This window comes from Hylobates moloch, unplaced genomic scaffold, assembly GCF_009828535.3.
Source record: "Hylobates moloch isolate HMO894 unplaced genomic scaffold, HMol_V3 SCAFFOLD_13, whole genome shotgun sequence".
NCBI classification, from domain to species: Eukaryota; Metazoa; Chordata; class Mammalia; order Primates; family Hylobatidae; genus Hylobates; species Hylobates moloch.
The window spans coordinates 9,388,619-9,407,232 of NW_026652288.1; the positions used below are offsets into that span (position 1 = coordinate 9,388,619).

An 18,614-nucleotide genomic window follows, 5' to 3' on the forward strand; every position below is an offset into this window, starting at 1 on the left:
GCCTGCCTGCCTCTGTAGGATCCACCTCTGGGGGCAGGGCACAGACAAACAAAAGGCAGCAGTAACCTCTGCAGACTTAAATGTCCTTGTCTGACAGCTTTGAAGAGAGTAGTGGTTCTCCTAGCATGCAGCTTGAGATCTGAGAATGGGCAGACTGCCTCCTCAAGTGGGTCCCTGACCCCCGAGTAGCCTAACTGGGAGGCACCCCCCAGTAGGGGTGGTCTGACACCTCACACGGCCGGGTACTCCTCTGAGAAAAACTTCCAGAGGAACGATCAGGCAGCAGCATTCGGGTTCACCAATATCTGCTGTTCTGCAGCCATCGCTGCTGATACCCAGGCAGACAGGGTCTGGAGAAGACCTCCAGCAAACTCCAACAGACCAACAGACCTGCAACTGAGGGTCCTGACTGTTAGAAGGAAAACTAACAAACAGAAAGGACATCCACACCAAAAACCCATCTGTACATCACCATCATCAAAGACCAAAGGTAGGTAAAACCACAAAGATGGGGAAAAAACAGAGCAGAAAAACTGGAAACTCTAAAAATCAGAGTGCCTCTCCTCCTCCAAAGGAACACAGCTCCTCACCAGCAATGGAACAAAGCTGGACAGAGAATGACTTTGACGAGCTGAGAGAAGAAGGCTTCAGAAGATCTAACTACTCCGAGCTAAAGGAGGAAGTTCAAACGAATGGCAAAGAGGTTAAAAACCTTGAAAGAAAATTTGATGAATGGCTAACTAGAATAACCAATGCAGAGAAGTCTTTAAAGGACCTGATGGAGCTGAAAACCACGGCACAAGAACTACGTGACGAATGCACAAGCCTCAGTAGCCGATGCAATCAACTGGAAGAAAGGGTATCAATGATGGAAGACGAAATGAATGAAATGAAGCGAGAAGAGAAGTTTAGAGAAAAAAGAATAAAAAGAAACTAACAAGCCTCCAAGAAATATGGGACAATGTGAAAAGACCAAATCTATGTCTGATTGGTGTACCCGAAAGTGACGGGGAGAATGGAACCAAGTTGGAAAACACTCTGCAGGATATTATCCAGGAGAACTTCCCCAGTCTAGCAAGGCAGGCCAACATTCAAATTCAGGAAATACAGAAAATGCCACAAATATACTCCTCGAGAAGAGCAACTCCAAGACACGTAATTGTCAGATTCACCAAAGTTGAAATGAAGGAAAAAATGTTAAGGACAGCCAGAGAGAAAGGTCGGGTTACCCACAAAGGGAAGCCCATCAGACTAACAGCGGATCTCTCGGCAGAAACTCTACAAGCCAGAAGAGAGTGGGGGCCAATATTCAACATTCTTAAAGAAAAGAATTTTCAACCCATAATTTCATATCCGGCCAAACTAAGCTTCATAAGTGAAGGAGAAATAAAATCCTTTACAGACAAGCAAATGCTGAGAGATTTTGTCACCATCAGGCCTGCCCTACGAGAGCTCCTGAAGGAAGCACTAAACATGGAAAGGAACAACTGGTACCAGCCACTGCAAAAACATGCCAAATTGTAAAGACCATCAAGGCTAGGAAGAAACTGCATCAACTAACGAGCAAAATAACCAGCTAACATCATAATGACAGGATCAAATTCACACATAACAATATTAACCTTAAATGTAAATGGGCTAAATGTTCCAATTAAAAGACATAGACTGGCAAATTGGATAAAGAATCAAGACCCATCAGTGTGCTGTATTCAGGAAATCCATCTCATGTGCAGAGACACACATAGGCTCAAAATAAAGGGATGGAGGAAGATCTACCAAGCAAATGGAAAACAAAAAAAGGCAGGGGTTGCAATCCTAGTCTCGGATAAAACAGACTTTAAACCAACAAAGATCAAAAGAGACAAGGCCATTACATAATGGTAAAGGGATCACTTCAACAAGAAGAGCTAACTGTCCTAAATATATATGCACCCAATACAGGAGCACCCAGGTTCATAAAGCAAGTCTTTAGTGACCTACAAAGAGACTTAGACTCCCACACAATAATAATGGGAGACTTTAACACCCCACTGTCAACATTAGACAGATCAACAAGACAGAAAGTTAACAAGGATATCCAGGAACTGAACTCAGCTCTGCACCAAGCGGATCTAATAGACATCTACAGAACTCACCACCCCAAATCAACAGAATATACATTCTTTTCAGCACCACACCACACCTATTCCAAAATTGACCACATAGTTGGAAGTAAAGCACTCCTCAGCAAATGTAAAAGAACAGAAATTATAACAAACTGTCTGTCAGACCACAGTGCAATCAAACTAGAACTCAAGATTAAGAAACTCACTCAAAACCGCTCAACTACATGGAAACTGAGCAACTTGCTCCTGAATGACTACTGGGTACATAATGAAATGAAGGCAGAAATAAAGATGTTCTTTGAAACCAACGAGAACAAAGACACAACATACCAGAATCTCTGGGACACATTTAAAGCAGTGTGTAGAGGGAAATTTATAGCACTAAATGCCCCCAAGAGAAAGCAGGAAAGATCTAAAATTGACACCCTAACATCACAATTAAAAGAACTAGAGAAGCAAGAGCAAACACATTCAAAAGCTAGCAGAAGACAAGAAATAACTAAGATCAGAGCAGAACTGAAGGAAATAGAGACACAAAAAACCCTTCAAAAAATCAATCCAGGAGCTGGTTTTTTGAAAAGATCAACAAAATTGATAGACCGCTAGCAAGACTAAATAAAGAAGAAAAGAGAAAAGAATCAAATAGACACAATAAAAAATGATAAAGGGGATATCACCACTGATCCCACAGAAATACAAACTACCATCAGAGAATACTGTAAACACCTCTACGCAAATAAACTAGAAAATCTAGAAGAAATGGATAAGTTCCTCGACACATACACCCTCCCAAGACTAAACCAGGAAGAAGTTGAATCTCTGAATAGACCAATAACAGGCTCTGAAATTGAGGCAATAATTAATAGCTTACCAACCAAAAAAAGTCCAGGACCAGACGGATTCACAGCCGAATTCTACCAGAGGTACAAGGAGGAGCTGGTACCATTCCTTCTGAAACTATTCCAGTCAATACAAAAAGAGAGAATCCTCCGTAACTCATTTGATGAGGCCAGCATCATCCTGATACCAAAGCCTGGCAGAGACAACAAAAAAAGAGAATTTTAGACCAATATCCCTGATGAACATCGATGCAAAAATCCTCAATAAAATACTGGCAAACTGAATCCAGCAGCCCATCAAAAAGCTTATCCACCATGATCAAGTGGGCTTCATCCCTGGGATGCAAGGCTGGTTCAACATACGCAAATCAATAAACGTAATCCAGCATATTAACAGAACCAAAGACAGAAACCACGTGATTATCTCAATAGATGCAGAAAAGGCCTTTGACAAAATTCAACAACCCTTCATGCTAAAAACTCTCAATAAATTAGGTATTGATGGGACATATCTCAAAATAATAAGAGCTATTTATACAAACCCACAGCCAATATCATACTGAATGGACAAAAACTGGAAGCATTCCCTTTGAAAACTGGCACAAGACAGGGATGCCCTCTCTCACCACTCCTATTCAACATAGTGTTGGAAGTTCTGGCCAGGGCAATTAGGCAGGAGAAGGAAATAAAGGGCATTCAATTAGGAAAAGAGGAAGTCAAATTGTGCCTGTTTGCAGATGACATGATTGTATATCTAGAAAGCCCCATCGTCTCAGCCCAAAATCTCCTTAAGCTGATAAGCAACTTCAGCAAAGTCTCACAATACAAAATCAATGTACAAAAATCACAAGCATTCTTATACACCAATAACAGACAGAGAGCCAAATGATGAGTGAACTCCCATTCACAGTTGCTTCAAAGAGAATAAAATACCTAGGAATCCAACTTAAAAGGGATGTGAAGGACCTCTTCAAGGAGAACTACAAACCACTGCTCAATGAAATAAAGAGGATTCAAACAAATGGAAGAACCTTCCATGCTCATAGATAGGAAGAATCAATATCATGAAAATGGCCATACTGCCCAAGGTAATTTATAGATTCAGTGCCATCCCCATCAAGCTACCAATGACTGTCTTCACAGAACTGGAAAAAACTACTTTAAAGTTCATATGGAACCAAAAAAGAGCCCACATTGCCAAGTCAATCCTAAGCCAAAAGAACAAAGCTGGAGGCATCACGCTACCTGACTTCAAACTATACTACAAGGCTACAGTAACCAAAACAGCATGGTACTGGTACCAAAACAGAGATATAGACCAATGGAACAGAACAGAGCCCTTAGAAATAATGCCGCATGTCTACAACTATCTGATCTTTGACAAACCTGACAAAAACAAGAAATGGGAAAAGGATTCCCTATTTAATAAATGGTGCTGGGAAAACTGGCTAGCCATATGAAAGCTGAAACTGGATCCCTTCATTACACCTTATACAAAAATTAATTCAAGATGGATTAAAGACTTACATGTTAGACCTAAAACCATAAAAACCCTAGAAGAAAACCTAGGCAATACCATTCAGGACATAGGCATGGGCAAGGACTTCATGTCTTAAACACCAAAAGCAATGGCAACAAAAGCCAAAATTGACAAATCGGATCTAATTAAACTAAAGAGCTTCTGCACAGCAAAAGAAACTACCATCAGAGTGAACAGGCAACCTACAGAATGGGAGAAAATTTTTGCAACCTACTCATCTGGCAGAGGGCAAATATCCAGAATCTACAATGAACTCAAACAAATTTACAAGAAAAAAAACAACCCCATCAAATGTGGTCGAAGGATATGAACAGACACTTCTCAAAAGAAGACATTTATGCAGCCAAAAAACACATGAAAAAATGCTCATCATCACTGGTCATCAGAGAAATGCAAATCAAAACCACAATGAGATACCATCTCACACCAGTTAGAATGGCGATCATTAAAGTCAGGAAACAACAGGTGCTGGAGAGGCTGTGGAGAAATAGGAACACTTTTACACTTTTGGTGGGAGTGTAAACTAGTTCAGCCATTGTGGAAGTCAGTGTGGCGATTCCTCAGGGATCTAGAACTAGAAATACCATTTGACCCAGCCATCCCATTACTGGGTATATACCCAAAGGATTATAAATCATGCTGCTATAAAGACACATGCACAGGTATGTGTATTGCGGCACTATTCACAATAGCAAAGACTTGGAACAAACCCAAATTTCCAACAATGATAGACTGGATTAAGAAAATGTGGCACATATACACCATGGAGCACTATGCAGCCATAAAAAATGATGAATTCATGTCCTTTGTAGGGACATGGATGAAGCTGGAAACCATCATTCTCAGCAAACTATCGCAAGGACAAAAAACCAAACACTGCATATTCTCACTCATAGGTGGGACTTGAACAATGAGAACACACTGTGGACTGTTGTGGGGTTGGGGGAGGGGGGAGGGATAGCATTAGGAGATATACCTAATGCTAAATGACGAGGTAATGGGTGCAGCACACCAACATGGCACATGTATACATATGCAACAAAACTGCACGTTGTGCACATGTACCCTAAAACTTGAAGTATAATAATAAAAATTCTTTTTTAAAAATAGGATAAATGGTAGCATATTTGTGTAGTGATATGAATGATGCAGGAGAGAAGAACAATTTGCAATGGAGAGAAAGAGTAGATGTGAATCTTTGAACAGATATCTTTGAATATACAGAGAGGTAGGATCAAGTGCACAAATAGAGAACCTGGCTTTAAACAGGAGTTTGAATCGTCCAGAAGAATCAGGCAGAGGCAGAGTATGTGGTAGAGTTGCTGGCAGTGGTAACCTGTGGGAACCTGTGGAAGTTTTCTCAGTGTGTTCATGCTCATCAGCCAGCTTTCTGGTTAGCCGCCTTCTCACGGGGCTTCCCTATAGGGAGGGGATATGCTTGACAGAGGACACAAGCACCTTATTTCATTCTCTTGAGTTTTTTGTTTTTTGTTTTTTTTTTTTTGCTTCATTGTCTTGTGAGCCTCTTTATCAGGAGTCTTAAGTCTTATCTTCCTGTAATAAGATCAAGTTTCTTGGCCTGCAGGGTTGAAACCATGACTTTTTGACTGTGATTGGTTTGCCTAGGTAATGTCAGCTAATGAGGTCTTTAGGTAGCCAACCAGCTGACCTTTTTAGGGACACTGTCATTTCAACAGTACATGTGTGAACAGGTAACAGTAGTATGTGATAGTATGTCCTTGTTGATTACATGTTACAAATCATATGTGCTATAGGATTTCAAGGAAAGGAGAAATCTCTGAAGACTGGGTTGGAAAAAATGGCATGATGAGTAAGTAATGAGTTAGAGAGAGGGAGGAAAAGGCATAGTTCAGGCAGGAGAACCAGAATTAACAAAGATACAAAGCAAAAATTCCCCAGGTAGGTTTGGTAAAAAGAAGCCAGCCAGCATATGTGGAGTCATTGATGCATGTTGTTTTCAGTGGTGAAGATATTAGCGCTGTAAGAGAGATGTTCATGGAAGAAGGAGACCTGATGGCAGGGCTGGCAGCCGGTTTCCTCACCCATCCTTGTCTGTGACTCCTCTCCAAGAAGCACTGCTGGGAGCTGTCAGGAGCATGTTTCAGAAGTAAAGGGACTTGGCAGACAGTTGCAATTTTCTAGAGTGGTTTCTTTCAGGGTGTTTGTGATAGGAGTTGTTTAAGTTCCCAGAAATTAACTGTTTAAAACTGTTACGCAATAATTTTATTTATATTGTTTTGCAAACAGGTATTAGAAGATAATCTAAGTCATTCAGACTGGGCTAGTGAGCCTGAGCTGCTAAGTGATGTCAGCTGTCCTCCTTTTCTTGAAAGTGGAGCGGAGTCTCAGTCTGACGTCCACACTCGAAAACCTTTCCCCATCAGCAAAGCATCACAATCAGGTAAAAATGAGAACCAAACCATTTAGAATTTTAAAGCTGTTATGCCCCTTAAAAATAATTTAGTCTAATCTTCTGATAATCCAAGGAAAGGGAACTTGGTTTAGCAAGGAAGAATCTAGCAAGGAAGAATGACTTGCTCAATCATAATGGCTAAGACAAACTAAGTGAAATCTTAGCGCAATTTTTTAAAAGGCACATTGTCTCCATGTGAGTTTTTTGTGTGTGACTTTAAAGGGACATAAAGTTCAAGTGGATCCAGAAAGAAGGAGGTTACTTCAAAAAGATCTATATGTGTGGGCTCAGCATCTTCAAAGAAAAGTTGTAGCAGAAAAATGTTACCATGTGGCCATATAGTAAAATAGACAAAGATGATATGTCCAGTTTCTAAGCATAGACTAAAGCAAGCTGAGTAAAATTTACCTTGTTACATGTGTGTTTTACTTTCTGATATAATTCCATAACTTGAAATAAATAAGGAATATATTTAAGATTAAAATATAGGCCTTCATTCCTTTATCAGTGTATCCACATCTCTTGCTGGACTGCACAGTGACACGGATATCAAATAAGTTACTTTTGGTGTAAAGTGTTAGGATCATTGACTAATGGGGCAACAAGGAATTTCTGGAGTTTTCTTCTCCACCTTTTCAGACAAGCCTGAGCTCAAATAGTCCCAGAAGGCCGTGACTGTAAAACCATCGAACCTTTTTAAAAAAAGATATTAGCTCCTTTTAAAGCATCATGATTGTTTTGTTTACCTGTGTGTAACACTTTTGTTTGCTTATTTGTTTTTGTTTGTTTGTTTGTTTGTTTTTGAGATGGAATCTAGTTCTGTCACCCAGGCTGGAGTGCAGTTGCACAATCTCAGCTCACTGCAACCTCCGCCTCCCAGGTTCACGCGATTCTCCTGCCTCAACCTCCTGAGTAGCTGGGATTACAAGCATGTGCCACCACGCCCGGCTAATTTTTGTATTTTTAGTAAAGACGGGGTTTCACCATGTTGGTCAGGCTAGTCTTAAACTCCTGACCTTGTGATCGGCCTGCCTCAGCCTCCCAAAGTGCCTGGATTACAGGTGTGAGCCACCGTGCTCGGCCTGCTTGTTTTTTAGTAAATGATGATTCCCTAGAGCTTTCTTTTAGTTTTTACATTAAAAGTAATCAATGGCCAGGCACAGTGGCACACACCTGTAATCCCAGGACTATGGGAGGCTGAGACGAGCAGATCACTTGAGGTCAGGAGTTCAAGACCAGCCTGGCCAACATGGTGAAACCCCATCTCTACTAAAAATACAAAAATTAGCTAGGCGTGGTGGTACGCACCTGTAGTCCCAGCTTCTTGGGAGGCTGAGGCAGAATTGCTTGAACCAGGAGGCAGAGGTTTCAGTGAGCCAAGATCACACCACTGCACTCCAGTGTAGGTGACAGAGCAAGACTCCATCTCAAAAAAAAAAAGAAGTAATTATTAGTGAAACTTAATATAAAACTATAAAATGCAGATAGTCACAAAGAAAAAATCACCAGTTATTGTACCAACTAGAAATTACTGCTACTGCTATTGTAGATCATTCCAGAAAGTTTTTCTTCATGTATGTATAGGGAAAGAATTTATTTTGTTTTTGTAAAAATTTGAATTATTGCTTCATTCTTTAAATTTTTAAATCAAAATTCTACAGATCATTCTATAAGTCTTGTTATAAAAAAATCGCAAAAATAAAAAATTGTTTAAAGTTGTAGTCCACCAGGCCGGGCGCGGTGGCTCACGCTTGTAATCCCAGCACTTTGGGAGGCCGAGGCGGGCGGATCACGAGGTCAGGAGATCGAGACCATGGTGAAACCCCGTCTCTACTAAAAATACAAAAAATTAGCCGGGCGCGGTGGCGGGCGCCTGTAGTCCCAGCTACTCGGAGAGGCTGAGGCAGGAGAATGGCGTGAACCCAGGAGACGGAGCTTGCAGTGAGCCGAGATTGCGCCACTGCACTCCAGCCTGGGTGACAGAGCAAGACTCCGTCTCAAAAAAAAAAAAAAAAGTTGTAGTCCACCAGTCACGGTGGTGGACTGTACCTATTGTAATCCCAGCATTTTGGGAGGCCAAGGAGGGAGGATCAGTTGAACCCAGGAGTTCAAAACCAGCCTGGGCAACATAGTGAGACCTCTATCTCTCAAAAAATAAAAATTAGCTAGGCAGGGTGGTGCATGCCTATAGTCCCAGCTACTCAGGTAGCTGAGGTTGCAGGAGTGCTTGAACCAGGAGGTCAAGGCTGTAGTGTGTCGTGATCATGCCACTGCACTCTAGCCTGGTCGATGGAGCAAAACCCTGTCTTAAAAAAAATAAAATTTGTAGTCTACCTTCAGCTAATATCCTATTCCCAAGAGGCATTCATTTTCAACTCTTTTGTAACTTCCGTATTTCTGTATCACATGCTTCTAGTGTTACATCTTGATTTCTGGTTTGGGACATTAGCTATTGAATTCCGTTTTAGTTCTTTCACACATTCCTCACTGTCCCTTAACACATGGTCACCAGTACATGCATGTGCATTTCTTATTCTCTCTCTTCTCAATATAATTGCTGTAATTTTTTACTAGATCAGTATTACTAGATAATTATTTACTAGATCTGCTCGTCTCAGCCTCCCATAGTCCTGGGATTACATTGCTTAAATTATTATAAATGTATACACATTATTTAGACTGAGCAGTATAGCTTACTATGATTACTTTTTCTGTATATCCTGTGGTTTTCTTGGAGTTGATAATTGTTATTTATTTAGTTTTCTGTTTATTACTAATCTGTAAAATTTATTACTAATGTATCTCCACACTTCCTCCCAGTTCTTACAATCTGTTAATATCTTATGTATTCTATCAGTTTCATCTTCTGGAAGAAGTCTCCCTGGAGCGTCTGATCTGCTCTGGTCTAGAATGTTATCTGTAGGCCTGTGGCCTGGCTGACTTCAGGATCTCTCCTTTTTTTTTTTGAGATAGAGTCTTGCTCTGTCGCCCAGGCTGGAGTGCAGTGGCGCGATCTTGGCTCACTGCAAGCTCTGCCTCCTGGGTTCATGCCATTCTCCTGCCTCATCCTCCCGAGTAGCTGGGACTACGGGCGCCCACCACCACGCCCAGCTAATTTTTTTTTTGTATTTTTAGTAGAGATGGGGTTTCATCGTGTTAGCCAGGATGGTCTCGATCTCCTGACCTTGTGATCTGCCCGCCTCGGCTCTCAAAGTGCTGGGATTATAGACGTGAGCCACTGTGCCCAGCCAGGATCTCTCTTTACCACCATCCTGAGATTCTGTCATTTTTCTTTTGTTGGAATTTTTTATTTTCTGCCTCCCATTTCTTCTTTCCTGGATTACCCTCTCATTTTTGTGGAGCATCTTTCATTTCACAGAGAATATTAATGATATTTCACCCCTGACTTGATTGTTTTGGCCTCTGCTTTCTACATGAAAGCCTTCAAATGTTTCGTGAGCCTAAGATAGCTATTCTTACTTAAACATGGAGACTAAAAAGTTGATAGAAGGCTTTCTTTCCGCGGGTAGTCTTGTCAGCTCTGCTCTGCATGCAAGGTTATTTTCTCAGTGAACCCCAGCGTTATCATCTTTAAATCTTTTCCCCCCGAGCTGATCAGATTCCTCAGAGAAATCTCTTTGAGTCTTCTGTTTGGCAGGTTTGTAATCTTGGCTGTCACTGTTCTGGGAACTGGGTAGGAAGAAGAAGACCGGAGGGGAGTGGGGGATTGTTTTAGTATTCAGTATGTAAACTTTCACTTAAGCCTCCTGTTTTCACTTCTCAACAGTGCATGTGAGTTGCATGCCTTATTCTAGGGACCCTTCTCTCTGGAGAAGAAATTTCCAGTTTTTGGCCAAGACTAGGGAGGGGCATCACTTGGCTGCATGGATTCGGGATAAGAATCTGGATGTCTGGCCGGGTGTGGTGGCTCACGCCTGTAATCCCAGCACTTTGGGAGGCCGAGGCAGGCAGATCACGAGGGCAGGAGATTGAGACCATCCTGGCCAATGTAGTGAAACTCCGTCTCTCCTAAAATACAAAAAATTAGATGGGTGTGGTGGTGCACGCCTGTAGTCCCAGCTACTCAGGAGGCTGAGGCAGGAGAGTGGCTTGAACCCGGGAGTTGGAGGTTGTGGTGAGCTGAGATCACACCACTGCACTCCAGTCTGGGCAACAGATGGCGAGACTCCATCTAAAAAAAAAAAAAAAAAAAAAGAATCTGGATGTCTAACTGCTTCTTAATCTGGATTTTAAGCAGTCATCCTGGTGTTAGGCCTGCCTTCATCCAGTTTCTAGTGGTATGAGTTTCTCCAATTCCTGAGCCTTCTTTAGGGATCCCCAGTGAAAACTGCTTTTTGGCATATTCCCCACTGCTGGCTTTGGATCTAGCTTTCTCAGGACTGCCAAGCCAATAATCACCTATCTGTATGCTTTCCAACTTCTAAAATTTTTTTGTTCTTGTCACCTTTTTCATGTTATTTGTCCTCAGGTTTACATGTTTAAAAAATTCTCTTTCTAATTGTTGTAGCAGGAGAGAGCAGAGGCTAACATGTGTTTTCAATTTGCCACCTTAACTGGAAGTCCTTACGTATTATAAGGAATATACGAAAAATTGTGTGTGTGTGTACACAACACACATTTGTTTTATGGAAATCCGTGACTTTATATATTCATTTAAAACCGATGGTCCTTAAACTTTAGCATCCATCAGAATCACCTGAAGAGCTTGTTAAACCTCAGTAATTTGCATTTCCATTACGTTCTCAGGTGATACTAATACTGCTGGTCCAGGAGTATACTTTGAGAACCACTGATCTAAAAGTATTATGGACATTGTTTTGTAGTATACCATTGCATGGAATTACTTAATTAAACTTCTATTCCTGGCATTTAGGTTGTTCTAAATTTTTTTTATATTATAAACAGTGCTGCCACAACATTCCTTGACCCGAAACCTTTGCATGGCTTTCAAATCATTTCACTGGGATGAAATCTTCAAAGTAGAACTGTTGGGCCTATTTGCACACCAGGTTTCTACTCTGTGCTAGAGACTGTTCAGGGCACTGGGACATAATGGTGGCAAGACTGTCCGCCTTCAAGGTGTTTATATTGTAGTAGCAGGGGATAGGCAATAAATGACCAAATAAAGAACATTTTAGTCACTGATAAGTGCTATGAAGAAAGGACTTATAGAATTTGGAGAAAGGGATTTTGAGGAGTTATTCTGAGAGTTTATGTTTAAGAAAGTGTAGCTTCTCAGGGTCATTCCTAGTCCTGCTGCTTTATCTACCCTTACTCCTTATGTGACTTCACCTAATACCATAGCTTTAACTAACCACCAACTATATGCTGAAACTAAAATTCCTATCTCTAGTCCCACCTCTCCTTCAAAGTATAGATTCTTATATTCAGCTGCTGACTAAACATTTCTACTGGTGTATTTAATAAGATTCACACTTAACGCATATAATTCTAACATTGTGATTTCGCTCATCAAACCTGATTTTTTTTTTTTTTTTTTTGCCATCTTCCTTGTCTTGGTAAATGGCAATGCATTCTACTTGTTGCTCAGGCCAACAACCTTAGAATCATACTTGTTTTCTCCTTTTCTCTCATGCTTTACATCCAATCTATCAGCAAATCCTTTGACTCTGCCTTTAAAATCTATCTAGAATCCAACCATTTCTCACCAGCTGCAATGCTACCACTCCAGTCCAAGTACCAGTCATGGCTTTCCTGAAAGAGTGGTCTTCTGTTTCTACTCCTGCCCTCCCATAACTCCATTCTTCCCACAGCAGCTGGAGTGACCTTTTTAAATACATAAATGAGGTCCTGTTGCTTCCATGTTTTAAAACTCTCCAGAAACTTCTTATACTTGGAATAAAATCCAAAGTACAAATAATGACCTACAAAATTCTACATAATATAGTTCTTAATCTCTCTTCAGTATTATTCCCACCACTTTCCCTCAGAAATTTCTGTTCTTATAAAGAGAAAGAGGTTTAATGGACTCATAGTTCCACATGGCTGGGGAGGCCTCACAATCATGGCAGATTTGTGTAGAAACTATATTATGTTGCATCCCATGATGCTTTCACTACACTGGCCTTTTTGCTGTTCCTGCAGTTCACTCCTGCTAATATACTTGGTATTCTTCCCAACATCCTTAAGACTTACTTTCTGAATTAATTCAGGTCTCTGCTCAAATATCACCTTCTCAATGAGGTTTCTCTGACATCCATGTAAAATAGCGCATCTGTCTTCCCTTCCCATCACTTAGTATGACTCTACATTGCTATTTTTCTATGTAGCATCACTATCTGTCAATTGTAATTTTCTTTTTCTTTTTTTAGATAGAGTCTCTCTGTGTTGCCTGGGCTAGTCTCACATTCTTGGGCTCAAGTGATCCTCCTGTCTCATCCTCCATAGTAGCTGGGATTACAGGTGCACACCATGGCACCTGGCTCTGCCAATTGTATTTCTTGTTTGTTTGTTTATTGGTCTGTCTCCCATTACTAGAATATAAGTTCTAAGAGAGATGAGTCATTGTTCACTTGTCATTTCCTGAGACATAGAAGAGTGGCACAAAGAATGAGATGAATAAGCATCTGGTGAATGAATGAAGATACCATAATGTCATATGGCAGGGGATACCTGGAGGATGGGGATAGGAGGAGGTGCTGCTTTAACTAAGTTTCGGAGTTTTGGAGAGGCCTTGTAGAGAAGGTGACATGGGAGTTGAGGTCAGAGTCAAAGCAGTTACACATCTTTTGTTGTGCATTGTAATTGTGTATCCTTTCCTTTATTTAAAAAATTGTTTATGTTACTATTAAAAAATTCAAACAGTTCAAATCCTTTTTTTTTTGGAGACAAGAGTCTTGCTCTGTTACCCAGGTTGGAGTGCAATGGCACGATCTCGGCTCACTGCAGCCTCCACCTCCCAGGTTCAAGCAATTCTCCTGTCCCAGCTTCCCAAGTAGCTGGGATTACAGGCATCCACCACCACATCCGGCTAATTTTTTGTATTTTTTAATAGAGGTGAGGTTTCACCATGTTGACCAGGCTGGTTTCGAACTCCTGACCTCAAGTGATCCACCCACCTTGTCCTCCCAAAGTGCTAGGATTACAGGCGGGAGCCACTGTGCCTGGCTCAAATCCCTCTTTAGGATCCTGTCCCATCTCACTCCCACAGATATCCCATGATTACGTTTTTGGCTGATTTTATTCTAGTCCTTCATTACTCTTTATTGCCAAATGCTCTTTGTAAAGGTTTTATAACTAGTTTTAAGATATTTGTATTAGTCCATTTTCTTACTGCTATGAAGAAATACCTAAGACTGGGTCATTTATATGGCAAAAGAGGTTTAACAGACTCACAGTTCCACATGGCTGGGAATGCCTCACAACCATGGTAGAAGGTGAAGGAGGAGCAAAGGCACGTCTTACGTGGCAGCAGGCAAGATGAGCGTGTGCAGGGAAACTACCCTTTATAAAACTATCAGATCTCGTGAGATTTATTCACTCTCATGAGAACAGCACGGAAAAAACCCGCCCCCATGATTCAATTACTTCCCACCAGGTCCCTCCCATGACACGTGGGAATTATGAGAACTACAGTTCAAGATGAGATTTGGGTGGGGACACAGCCAAACCATGTCAATATTTAAAATGTCTGTTTAGATTTTTTGTTGTTTTTCTTTTGTTATCCAAATAGTTAACCTGGATTTTTAAAAATCTCCATTTATCTCCTAAGAAACGTCTGTCTGCTCTGGATCTCTGGATGGAGTTGAATACTCACAACGGAAGGAGAAGGGAATCGTGAAGATGACCGTGCCACAGACACTTGCCTTCTGTTATCTGTCCTTACTTTGGCAGAGAGAAGCAATAACACTTTCAGATCTTTTGAGGTTAGCTAGACCTCTTGTATGATAATATTTTTGCTGGTTACTACATGAACTAAGTAGACAAACTTTGGATATTTTGATTTTTATAAGAAGGCTTAACTTGAGGAAGGAACTGGAAAGGTTGAGTAGCCTGAATTCTAATTCTGAAATGTAATCCCCCGGGCTAGTAATTCATCTTCTTGATTTTCTTATTTATGTAGTAGAAATTATAGTACTTACCACACATGGGCTACTGGAAATTTAATTATCTAATGTAATCTTTTGAAGAGGAAAGTGACATTTAAGTATCTGAGTAATATTAGTAAATATTTTTCATTACTAAGAAAAGATAAACAGGTGATCTTTACATTAGCAGAATGGTTATTCGTAGTTATACAAAAGCATATATTGGTGTTAAGAGCTAAAATGTAGCTTGTCTATAAGGAAAAGTTGAAGACAAAACTGTTGAAAGGATGTGTTATCCAGATAGTAAGCATTTATATTTTTCAGGATAATCTACAGTGTTTTGGTTAATGAATAAATTACAGTTTTATGTGTAAGAATTTCTCACTTAATAGATATGCCAAAATTCTTATGTGCTAATTTTTTTCTCCTTGCTTTATATGTGTTCTGAATAGTAGTATTTGGGTTTATCAATGTGTAGGGTGCTTTTAACAGCACAAATTAGGAACCAAACTGCTGGGTTTGAATCCTGGCTTTGCCACTTATTTATTATATGACCTTGAGTAAGTCATTTAATTTCTCTCTGCTTTTGTTTCCTCATTGTAAAATGGGGCTAATAATAATAACTACCTCACAGGGTTGTAACTACTTTGAATAATTAGTGCTACATGGAAAGCACTTAGAGCAGTGTCTGGCACATAATAAGACCTCAGTGCTACTCATTATTGTTTTTGTTTTCATCATCACCACCATCATCATCATTATTGGCACAGCCCCTTTGATTAAATGTAACGCCTCCAGTAAATGATGATAGTGCCTTTGAATTTGGCCACATCAACCAAATAAAAACGCTTTCCTCAGGTCTGATTAACTCTACAAGCAGATAGCCCATGATTCAGTGAATTTTACTATTAATTTAAAAACCTGATCTTGCTTTGTATGCCCCCATTGGGTGATCTCATCTTTTCCCAACGCTTTAATTACCACTATACTGATGACTCTCAAATTTATATCTCTAGCCCAGACTTGTCTACTGAGGGCCAGACCCGTAGATTCGTATATACAGCTGTCTGCTTCACACGGCTACTTAGATGTCTTTATGGTATCTCAGAATCAGCATGACTAGAGGTTCATCACCTGTCTCCTTGATCCAGCTCCTTCTCCAGTGTTCTCTTTCTTAGTAAATGCCATCCACCCTGTTACACCCTATCCAGAAGCCTAGGAATCATCCTTGACTCTTTCCCCTCCACGTACACTGTTGGTCATTGTGTCCACTCAGTTATATGTCCAAAAACTCACAGAACCATTCTTCTCTGTATTCCCTCTCTCTCTCTGTCCTCTCTACCCTCATTCGGATTGCTTAACAGTCTCCCAGATGAGCTCTGTGTCTGTAATCTTGTGTCATTTCTATCCATTTTCCTCCTGATAACCAGAAGGATCTTACAAAAACATAATCTAATCATGTCATTAGAGCTGGATAAAGGGGCTAGCCATCCTACCCAGGACAATCTATAAGGGGCTAACAGAACTCTCCTAGAAATCTAACAAGGCGGAGAAAGTCGTATTTACCTGGAATTCTTCTCAGGGAGAATATTATATGTGGTCGGAAGAATAGGGGTAAGATACTACCCACCCCTCTTCTCTCCCTCCCTCTTTTCTCCTCTCTCTCTCTTTCCTTCTCCTCCCCCACCAAAGGGAATTCTAAAATGCCTTCAAGGAGATTAAATCTACTTAGCTGGGGGGCTTTTGTTTTGCCCTGTGGAATATACAAGTTTGGGAACAGAGCTTAGTTGCTTGGGGCTATAGGAGAAGAGACTGTCACCATTGATATTCTTCCTTTGCTTTTCTCCCAGAAAGAGCTCTAAGTCATAAGTTCTCAAAATGTGGCCTCCTGACTTACAGCTTCAGTATCACCTGGGAACTGGTTAGAAATGTGAATTAGACCTATCCTACACCTGAATCAGAAACTCTGGGGTAGGACCTGATAATCTCTGCTTTAAAATAAGCTCTTCAGGGGATTATTCTTTTTTTTAAAGTTGTTTATTTTTATTTTTTTGTAGAGATGGGGTCTTGTGATGTTGCCCAAGTTGGTCTCAAACTTCTGGCCTCAAGCAAGCCTCCTACCTTGGCCTCCTGCCTTGGCCTCCCAAAATGTTGGGATTATGGCATGAGCCACCATGCCTGGCCCAGAGGATTCTTATGGATGGTAAAGTTTGAGAACCACTGCCAAACTTTGAAAAAATATTTAAAGAACACAGTTTTAAGGGAGTACGTTATTAGCATGGCCAAAGTACCCACATACCTTAACACTGTGCATGTCACTCGCTTTTTAGGTCCTCAAGCAGCATCCATAGTCCTTAGGATAAATTCATTACCCTGCAAATAGCCTGTAAGGGACCCTGCCTACCTAGCAATAATGGCATTAATGAATAAAAATAGCCAGCATTTATTCATTCTGTAAATTTGTATTGAATATCTACTATATGCAGGTGTTGTTCTGGCATCTAGACCCTTGCGATGCAGTTGTGAATCATATAGGTCAAGTCCTTGCTCTCACGAATTTCGAGACCAGAGGAGGAAAAAACAAACACATAAGTATGGTTGGTGCAAAGGTCATTGCAGTTAATGGCAAAAACCACAATTGCTTTTGCACTAACCTGATAAATAAGAAAAGGATCAGACAGGGAAAGGCTATTCAGAAGATTGAAATAGGATGGTGTGATAGAAAATGACTAGATGGCTACTCTAGATTGGTTATTCGGGAAGGCCTCACCAAGAAGGTGGCATTTACTGTGCACCTTAAAGGAAAATAGAGCCAGTGTGAATATCAAGAGTACAATAGACCTCACTTACCACAGAGGATATGTTCCAAGACATTGGATGCCTGAGAATGTAGATAGCATGGAACCCTATATACACTATGTTTTTTCCTATGTGTACATTCCTATGATAAAGTTTAATTTATAAGTTAGGCATAGTAAGAGATTAACAACAACACCTAATAATAAAATAGAATAATTACTACAGTGTACTGGTACTACTATTGAGCTTTGAGGCTGTTATTAAGTAAAATATAAGGGGTACTTGAATGCAAGCACTGCAACACTCTGACAGTAGATCTGAGAATGAGCCAGTGAATTACAAGTAACTCATGGCTGGGTGGCGCTACAGCTTGGCGGTGCTGGACAAAGACAGGATTCGCATCTCACATGGGTCAGAGAGAGATGGCATGATATTTCATCATGTTCTTTAGAATGGCATACAATTTAACACTTATGACTTGTTTATTTCTGGAATTGTCCATTGTATATTTTCAGACCACAGGTAGCTGAAACCATGCAACACAAAAAAAGCGGATGAGTAGGGACTGCTGTACTGGCATTCCAGGTAGAAGGAGGTTGCTAGTGCCAAGCCCTAAAGCAAGAGCTGTGTGATGGAGCAGAGGAGAGTTAGTGTGACTGGAGTCAGAGAATTCTAGGGCGGGGTAGGAGGATGAGGGTGAACAGATCATCAGAGGCAGATATCTGTCGTTGTAAACCAAATTAGGAATTTGAATTTTTAAAAATTGAGGTATAATTTATATATAATAAAATTCACCCTTTAAAAATATACAATTCAGTGGTTTTCAAT

At 40.6% G+C, this 18,614-nt stretch overlaps 1 protein-coding gene across 3 annotated transcripts in view; it reads left to right on the top strand.

The window, feature by feature from the left end:
* Positions 1 to 18,614, top strand: part of TAF1B (TATA-box binding protein associated factor, RNA polymerase I subunit B) — a 93,248-nt gene that overhangs the window by 18,344 nt on the left and 56,290 nt on the right. For all 3 annotated transcript variants that reach the window (XR_009209366.1, XM_032172193.2, XM_058426670.1), the window contains exons 6-7: positions 6,753 to 6,906; positions 14,672 to 14,825. Coding sequence is in view for 2 of the 3 variants with exons in the window: in XM_032172193.2 (XP_032028084.1) it covers positions 6,753 to 6,906; positions 14,672 to 14,825 (308 nt within the window). In the remaining variant the exon portion in view is untranslated. The remainder of the gene's footprint in view (positions 1 to 6,752; positions 6,907 to 14,671; positions 14,826 to 18,614) is intronic.